This window comes from Geotrypetes seraphini, chromosome 1 (genome assembly GCF_902459505.1).
Source record: "Geotrypetes seraphini chromosome 1, aGeoSer1.1, whole genome shotgun sequence".
NCBI classification, from domain to species: domain Eukaryota; kingdom Metazoa; phylum Chordata; class Amphibia; order Gymnophiona; family Dermophiidae; genus Geotrypetes; species Geotrypetes seraphini.
In genome coordinates, this window is record NC_047084.1 from 469,273,981 (window position 1) to 469,283,578 (window position 9,598).

The following is a 9,598-nucleotide window of genomic DNA, read 5'->3' on the forward strand; positions in this document are numbered from 1 at the left end:
AGTAGACCTCGTTTTGCAACGCCTACATTTTAGGCGTTAGATAGACATGTTAGCATGTTCAGCGGCATTCAGTTCTATAATTGGATGTCCAACTCAAAGCCACACCCATGCCATGCCTATGCCACGCCCACACCTATCTTTTAAACGTAGCTTTTTCTGTTGGGCATCCATGAAATTGTGGATGTCTATTTGTAGAATCACGTCCAGCATTTGGACATCTAAGTTCCAATTATTGCTTGTTAACTCATTAATTGGACTTGTTATCCACTTTATTTGGATGCCTAACTCGTGCCTAAAGTTAGACATCCTTTAAAGAATTTACCCCTGAATGTTCTACACTGTTCCAATGCTCATAGATTGAGGGAAAAAGAAAGAAGGTACCAAGCCTTGAACTACAGAAGAGCAAACAGCAAAAAGAGGCACTGGAGATGTCAAATCCAACTAGTGGTTATAATGTATTTTATTGATGGTTAACAGCATGAAACAATGATGAAATCCTGAAAAATGTTAAAATATAGAAAGTCCTGACTAAGATCCAAGTTTTGGCAACAACGTCACCTTCCTCAGGGGACAATAGTAAACTTGAAATGTACAGCAAGCAGTACGTATGAACGTATGCTTATAGAAACACTTTGATTGCCAGAGCAATGAGAGAATTCAGTACACCAGCCTGCACTAAAAAACTTTTCTGCACAATTGTAAAAGGGGAGGGGGGCTATATGAGTAGATTCCTGGTAGCTGGCTCAATGTTGAAACTTTCTGGATAACTATCAGCTCTGCCTATACATCCCACTAACACTATGTGGATATTGCCAAAGTGATCTTCAGGATATTCAGATGCACCATCTAACTTGTGCCATTGAATATCCACAGCCAGCTCAGGCTAAATAATTTCTCTAAGTAAGAGTTGATTTTAATCTGAATAGATACCTTTGAATATTGACCTAGAGCATAAGAATAACCATACTGGGTCACACCAATGGTCCATTTAGCCCAGTATGCTTTTTTATGACAGACTAATCCAGGACACACTCACCTGGCAGAAATAAAAACATTAGCAACATTCCAGTCTATTAAATCCTGGAAAAATTTTGGCTTCCCCTTTGTCTGTCTCAATATCAGACTATGGACTTTTGCTCCATGAACTTATCCAAACCGTTTTAAAATCCAGTTACACTAACCGCTGTAAGATTTTGTTTAACATAGTAACAAACAAAATGCACTCTAATGAACTTATATTTTTAGTAGAAAGAATCCAAATGTTCATAGTATGAAAAAATTTAGTAGAGGAGTTTAGAGTCTTCTTTGATTCGCTATTCTGAAATTCAAGTCAGAGTCAATGTGGACCTAAGCATCTTTTATCTATTGACATTTTATATTGGAGGGATATTAATGATGTTGCATAGGTATATCTATGCTATATGTGGAAATCGCAGGGAAAGTAAGATTTTATGTCTGTGATATGTAAACCGCACAGCTGTATGTGGTATATAAATTTTTAAATAAATTTTGAAGTAGGGAAAACAGGCTATAAAACCTCTTAATTTGGTTATCCCTTCTTCTTAAAATGAGAGAAAATTATCTGTAGGGCTGTCTTCAGTGCTGTCTTTACCTCTCTTGTCCTCAGGCTATAGATGAATGGGTTGAGCATAGGAGAGACCACATTGTATACCACACTGCTAATCTTGTCCTTTTCTAAAGAATAGCTGGAAGAAGGCCTGAAATACATAAAAATTACTGTCCCATAAAAGATTATTACTACAGAGAGGTGGGAAGAACAGGTAGAGAATGTCTTGTGCCTCCTTCCAGTGGACTGGATCTTTAGAATAGCAGAAATAATGAAGACATAGGAGATCAGGGTGATTAGGAAAGGCACCAATATAATCACTGAGGCCACTGTGAAAACTAGCAGTTCATTGACAGAGGTGTCTGTGCAAGAGAGCTTTAGCAGTGCTGTGAAGTCACAGAAGAAGTGTTCAATTATGTTGGATTTACAGAAGGAGAGTTGGTTTATCAGCAATGTATGCAATAAGGAGTTCAAAATAGAGATGATAAAACAAGCAGCAGACATACGTAGACATATCTTCTTGTTCATAATTGTGATATAATGCAGTGGATTACAAATGGCAACATAGCGGTCATAGGCCATGATGGACAAGAGCACACATTCTGCATCACCAAAGGCAATAAAGAAATAGAGCTGAGTAATACACTCTGAGTACGAAATGGTTTTCTTGCCAGAGATTAGATTGTTTAACAGTTTGAGGACAGTAACTGTAGTGAAACAGAAGTCCACAAATGACAAGTTACAGAGAAAGAAATACATAGGGGTCTGGAGCTGAGAACTCCCACTAATAACTAAGATCATGGTTCCATTCCCAATTAGGTTGATCAGGTACATTGCCAGGAATACTACAATGAGGAGACCTCTTAGCTCTGCATGCTTGGTGACACCCAGGAGAACAAACTCTATCACTTCTGTCTTGTTCATCTGATCCATTTATATATTTGTGCTGCAAAAATCAAAAGAAACACATTACACCAAAAAATTATGCTGGAATGAAAGTGGTATCCATCGTTTCCCTTTGAAAATCAGAAGCCACAAAGACTCATGCTAAAAGAGTCCACGTACCTGCTGTCTATATACCGTATGTACTCTAATATAAACCGACCCCAAAATAAAGCCCCAAAAAGGTTGACTCGAACATAAACTGGGGTGTTTAATATTCAAGTGCAGGGCTTTGCCCTGTCAGAACTCACGACAGCCAATTAGCTAGTGACTCTGCATGGGCAGGATCAAAGGAAGGTTGCTCCTGCCACGATTCACCGCTGGACCACCAGGGATACTAAAGGTATGCAGGGGAGGTGGGAGGGAGATAAAAATTAGTATTGGCTGGGAGAGGAGGTAGGAGGGATCCCTCTTGTCTCACAGCAGGTCTGGCAGAGGTATACAAACAGGTTTGGGAGGGAGGATCCAAATATATACTGAGACCCCCATTTGGGGGCCATTTTTTAGCCTATGAATCTCAGTTTATATCCAAGTATATATGGTAAGTATCTGAGCTGAGACTAAAGAGTTTTTTTTATAGAGAAATTTTATTACAGCATTTAGTGAGCATTAATGATTATGTTTATGGCCCATTTTATCAAACTGCATTAGGTTTTTTTTTATCCCAGGCCACAATGGTAAAAGTGTGGGAGCTTTTACTAGCATAGCCTGTGATTTAAAAAAAAAAACTAGCACTGCTTGATAATAGGGGGACTGTAGCCCATTGTATCAAATGATCACAGTGAATTAAATCCAAACATACATAGTAAAAATTACAAAAGTTGTCCCACCCACCCCACCCCTTTGTTTTTTCCTTTTCGTGAGAGGGGTGGGGGAAGGGGAGGGTGGAGATTTGGTTGCAGCTCGTGGAAAGAAAGGGTTTAAGGGCAAGTGGTTTTACTTGATGTATTGAATAAGATGTGGAGTTCAGGGTAGCAAATTGGGAGCTCATGTGCGATACCACCATGAGACGAAGCATGACCTTGTGGTACTCCAGGCTATTTATTTGAGGTAAAAGAGATAAAGTTGTGGGGGAAGAAGACAGTTAGGATTCCTTTTACTAATGTGTGCTAGCGTTTTTAGCGCACGCAGGATTTTAGTGCACGCTAAACCCGCACTACTCTTCTAGAACTAACGCCAGCTCAATGCTGGGGTTAAGGTCTAGCATGCACGGCAATTCAGTGTGTGCTATTCCATGCGTTAAAGTCCTAATGCACCTTTGTAAAAAGGAGCCCTTAGTGCAGTGCTGCCTGACTGTGTGGGGAAGTAATTTGTATTTGCAATGGTGTTATCTAATATAATAAAATGGTAGGACGCACATGCGCACTAAAAAATCGTGTTCCCTGATCTGTCACGAAAACACGAGTGTGCATGCGCAGGTTTTACGTCACCGAACTCTGTTCCTCCTCCACCATGCCACGCCAGCCATGTTCGCCGCCGGCCTCGAGCTCCTGGGAGCCAGCGGCGTGAGCCGCCCGGCCGGTGCTGAGGCCCCGCCTCCCGCGTCCGCCCTACACGCTCTTCAATTCCTCCAGGCAGTGGCAGACCAAACAGGACCCGATCGGACATCAGGGTTCTACACACTCGCGGAACCCAAGGTAATGTTCACAAAGAAGTTATTTTTAAGTTCAGCAGACCCCAAGGTAATGTTGTGGCCGAAGTTATTTTTTAAGTTCTAAGCCGCCGCCGCAGCTCTTCTGACGAGCCGCACCTGCGTCGGAGAAGGCTTCTGACGCAGGCAGGGATCGTGAGAGAAGCAGAACTTAAAAATAACTTCGGACACAACTAAGGGAGTCATGGCTACAAAGCATTGGCCATTACTCGTGATCCCGGCCGCTCCTCATACCAACTAGCCTGCAAAACAGCTTCCCACGAGGAAATAAGCAAAATGGCCCTACACTCACAGACCTTCGAGCAGGGTTGCCATGGAAACGCAGTCGCAAGGGTCAGTGAGAGGGGACCAGGAGCGACATGCACAGCAGGGGCTTAGAGGGCAAGAGAGTTGTAGTTGGAGAGACTGAGGAAGGGAATGTTCAGATAAAGAACTGAGACAGAAGAAGGAATTAAAAAAAAAAAAAAGGAAGAGACACCTACAGGGAAGTTTGCAGGAATCAGGAACATATAGAGAAAGGAGAGCAGAGACCCCTGCAAGAACAGAAAAAGAGCAAAGAGACTGGGGATGAGAAAGAGAGCAGAGATGCTTGCAGTGAGAAAAAGCAAGGCACTAATGTTACAGCTGAAGAGTGCAGAGTGAGGAAGAAAGCAAAGACAGCGCTACACAGGGAAATGGAGGGAGGAAAGAGAGAAAGAAAAAGACAGACAGACATATACTCTAGCACCCGTTAATGTAACGGGCTTAACGGATTTCCATGGAAATATGCTGCTCAGGGGGATGGGAGGCAGGCAGGCTGGGAGGGCGTGCAACCGGGGCGCATCTCCCCCACTAAGTACGCTACTGGCCCGGGCCCCCTGTCAGCTCCGGGCCCCTGAATGCAGGACTGGTAGTACTGCCCTGTTGGCAGCCCTGATATTGCAGACCATGGAGGTAAAAGCTCTGACGCTCCTAGGAATTCTACGAACATCAAAGTTTTTACCGCCACAGTCTGTAATAAAAAATCCTAACGTGGATTGATAAAATGGGAGGGGATAATGTAACTAGTTTTTGATCCATTCCAAATTAGACCATATTAAGTTAAGAAAGAGGCTAAATAGTATAAGGCCTTTCTTTTTTTTTTTTTCAATTCTTTATTCATTTTCAAATTTACAATAAGTGCAACAATATATTCAAACAAATTAACAATAATTATATCACTTAACAATCATCAATGGTACAAATGATATGCTCTTATCTCCCACCCCTCCCACCCTTTCTTATCATATAAACAATACCTTATTCCATATATAAAATAAATTTACCCTTCCCTTCCACCTTCCCAATCAAACTTGTAAATTTAAGGGGGAAAAAACAATTAAAATAAAATGCCATCTAATCAGTACAATACTTTGTAAATGGTTCCCTCACATCCTGAAATTTCCTGAAAGAACCATGCTGTATTGCAATGAATCTTTCCATTATATATATATATATATATATATATATATATATATATATATATATATATATATATATATATATATATATATATAAGGCCTTTCTTAAGCCAATCTTACTGCCAATCAGGCTTCTGTCATTTGCAAAGCCCCTAAACTACTTTGGTATCTATGTGATGTTCATGAACACTTGGTTACAAGCCAAATAACTTTAGTAGTATCTGCAGATTTGTTGGCAGCTTTCAATTTTATAGATCATATTCACAATTGGAATAGATTGGCATAAGGGGAACTGTTTTGGATTAGTTCAGGCAATATCTTTCCAAACCTTCCATATTTCTTATAACTCTAATGACTCTATGCTACAACCACTGTACAGCGTCCCACATGGATCAGTGTTATCTCCCTTGTTATTCAATTTATTTTTAAGTCTGTTAGTCCTTCTTACTCATGCTGTGGATGGGCAGACTGGATTGGCCTTTATCTGCCATTATATTTCTCTGTTTCTAACGGTGTTCCAGATCATTTCTTTGCAGAATAGTATTTCATGCTAACTTTGCCGCCAGCAAATTTGTATTCTATAAGAGACTCAGCATTTTTAAAAATGAAGTTCTACAAGGGTGCTGAAAATTTCTCAGCCTAAAGAGACCAACTTCCTAAATTCTTAGTGTTATTTTGCCACTGTAGCTGAAAAAGTGTTATCTTATTTCATTAAGTGCCAATTTGCAGAAACAAAATTCTATATTTTGACATTGTTTCAGATAATTGATTGAACCATATTCACATCATTCTCTTCTTGCCTGGAATAAGAACTTTTCATCGTCCCCTCGGACATCTATTTCCGAGTCTATCTTAGGTAGTTTCAAAATGAATCTTATTTCTTATTACTGATACCTTTTTTAGACCATTAACACAGCCATGGACCCATCCCCATCCCCTTTCCCTTTCCTTATCCCTATCCAGTGGTTTGTTTCTTTGTCCTCTATCACATAGTCTACCCTCTCATCCTTGTTAATTTGTTTTTCTGGGATTCATTAATAGGATCAAGGTTCTTGTCTCTTTCAACTTTCAAAGTGTATGCTGATATTCCAGGTTATTCTATGACTGCAGCAATGGAAGCAGGACCTTTATGAAGGCTGTCAGGCAGTGCTACCGCACAAGGGATACCAAACTTCCACCACATTCATTGATTTCAACTAATGGTCACAGTGCAGTGGACAGGGTGGGCATAGCCCCACTTTGATATGGTTCTGCTTGGAAGTATGTGGGTGGAGATGGTAAAATCAACATTTCACTGACAAGCAAAGGGTTAAAGGCTTGATATGATACACAAGCTACTCTTAAACAATGTTAATTATATGACATTTATAAAATAAATATTTTTGAACACACTCTCACACCACCCAAAAGTCTGTATGTCAAAGATTTTCTAATTTTTCAGCTTCTGTTTGAGAAGAAAAATGCCTTCCAACAACAATTCTATATCAGAAAATCCCAGTATTATGACATTTATTTTTAAAAACTTCATTTGCCTAGTACCTCAGCCCTGTCCTTCAGCATTTTCCCCAATTCCAATTTTGAAGCTCTGTACACAGTCCTCAAAGGCATCTTATGAGGGGAGGCTGAAAAGTTCTCAGTCCAATCAACAAAGTTGGGGCAGTCTCCATCGAGGGCTATGGTTATTCCAGTGATTTTTACTTTTTTTTGTTCCGTACTTTTTTGACAGAACAAAAAAGGTAGAAAATCACTGGACTAAGTATATAGCCCTCGATGGAAACTGCCCCAGCTTTATTGAATTGCTTGAGAACTGTTCAATGGCACCTTGTAACCCTGTTCAGCAGCCCCCCTGCAAATACATTACCAGACTACCACTCTTAGCTCAATCTCTGTGTTTACCTCTTTCTTCCGTGCTGAAAATTTAGCAGATCAGATCTGTATCAGAAGTTTTATTTCTTAAATTCTGATCTAAGTCCTTTCCTCTCTGAGACAGTTGAAAATGATTCTAGAATTCTACCTCATTATTTGAACATCATCTAGGCAATGTGTTTCCTAGCTTTGAAGTGTTTATGATTATATAATCTGGTTATATAATCTCCTATGATCAATGAAACTCATTTTTGGAAGTCCTTGTCATTCTCACACAGGGAATAAAGGAAATTCATACAGTTCCCTAAAGAATTGCTGGTATTTTAATGATGCAAACTGAAAACTGCTTTGAGGATTATCTTGAAGGAAAGAAAAAACAATTTTATAAATCGTTTTTTTAAGATATTAGGTGAACTTAATTGTTTGTTCTTTATATGACATGGACTCATCTCCAATTCCCCCCGCCCTCCCCCTACCAAATGTTCAGGAAGTCAATCAAAACCTACCTTTTTGATAAATTCATCTAACTTCTCCCCCCCCCCTCTTCCTTGCCTCCTCCTTGGACCTTGACTTACCTCAGACTCTCGACTCCTCCAATCCTGTCAGCCACCAAATGGCTTAACAAAATGGATCACCCTATCCAACTAATCACCCCTTCTTCGTTACCTCCCTTACTAAATGCCTCTGCTCTGCTTTATCAAACTCCGCAGTATATATCATCGCCGTATGTAACACTACTGTATGAACTCCGCTATATATATGCAACTTACAACAAATGTAACTTCTCTGCAATAGTAAACGACCTGAAAAATAACTTCACCGTAAATGTAGCGTCGCCGAAAATGTAAATGTAGCTATGGCCCCCCCCCAAAAAAAAGTGTAACTTTGCTGTAATGTACAGTCTCTCCATCTGTTAACCGCATAGAACTTCCATGGTAATGCGGTATACAAAAATAAAGTTATTATTATTATTATTATTATTATTAATACTAACATTACTGTTTTAATAATTTCTGTAGCATTTCCAGACATGTATAGGCCTGGACTCTGTATAGGGTGCTGATATTGGCAGCCGCCAAAAAAGCAACTGCCGATTGCGTGTCAATCACGTATCGACGCCCTATAAAGAATCACACCTTGGTGAAAGAGGCGCCAGAAAGGTAGGCTAAAGTTTTCCAGACCTACATTTTTGGTTCCTTTCTATGCTGAGAATCATGCCTACGTAGGTACTTTACAGCACCTAATGCAACTTCCAGCATTAGCCACACTCATAGAGGCAGTAAGTTCCGTAAAACGCTTACATAGGCATGATTCTGGCACGTATCATTTAGGATCTGATAGGCTCCAGTAGGTACTTTATCGGTGTAGTATTTTCTATTTTAAACGGTATTTTTTAAATTAATTTCAGTGGTGCATAATTCCACTGGTGCATAAAGTTTGGAGCCGTTTCTAGAATTTCCCCATACAGAATACAAGAGATACTCATAAGAGAAAATGCCTGTTATACAGACATAGAGAAAAAAATATGTGCAGGAAATATATTTATTTTATTGTATACTGTTAAATATTGGTAAGATGATTCCTTAGAAGAGCTAGGTTTAAAAGAGAATGTAATGACATAAAGAGGAAATCTAAAAGTGATCCTTTGTTTGTTCTATGTATTGTTTGAATTATCATGCATAAACCAAAGGTTCTTTACTGAAAAAGTCAAAAATAAGGTTTAATAATGAAGGTAGAGGAAGCACAGCAAGGATGGTTAGTGAGAAAAAAAATCTAGTGTCATCATAGACAATACATTGAAATCTTCTATCCAATGTACGGCAGTAGCCAAAATCCCCTAAAAACAATTAGTATACTAAGAATTATTCTAAAAGATGATATGAATATTACAATGCCTTTTTATTGCAATCTTACCTTGAGTATTGTATTCAATTTTGGTAACTTTATCTCATAAAAGAGGGACATTTTTGTCATGATGTCTAAATCCAAGTTTAGACGTTTTGTGGAACATGCCCAAAACCCCAGTATCAAACATTTCAATTTTCAAAACTGCAAACATCTATATATATATATATATATATTTATTTATTTTTTTTTTTAATGAAAGCGTTTGCGTTCAATGGGCCATATTCT

General features: G+C 39.2%; 1 protein-coding gene across 1 annotated transcript; it reads right to left on the reverse strand.

The window, feature by feature from the left end:
* Positions 1 to 1,549: 1,549 nt before the first annotated feature.
* On the reverse strand, positions 1,550 to 2,500 carry LOC117368687 (olfactory receptor 1C1-like). The gene has a single exon (XM_033962416.1). The coding sequence runs from the start codon at positions 2,498 to 2,500 to the stop codon at positions 1,550 to 1,552; it is 951 nt and encodes a 316-aa protein (XP_033818307.1).
* Between the last annotated feature and the right edge of the window lie 7,098 nt (positions 2,501 to 9,598).

Bases quoted from the DNA above. Each gene is read 5' to 3' on its own strand.
- LOC117368687 (XM_033962416.1), bottom strand. From the start codon at position 2,500: ATGGATCAGATGAACAAGACAGAAGTGATAGAGTTTGTTCTCCTGGGT.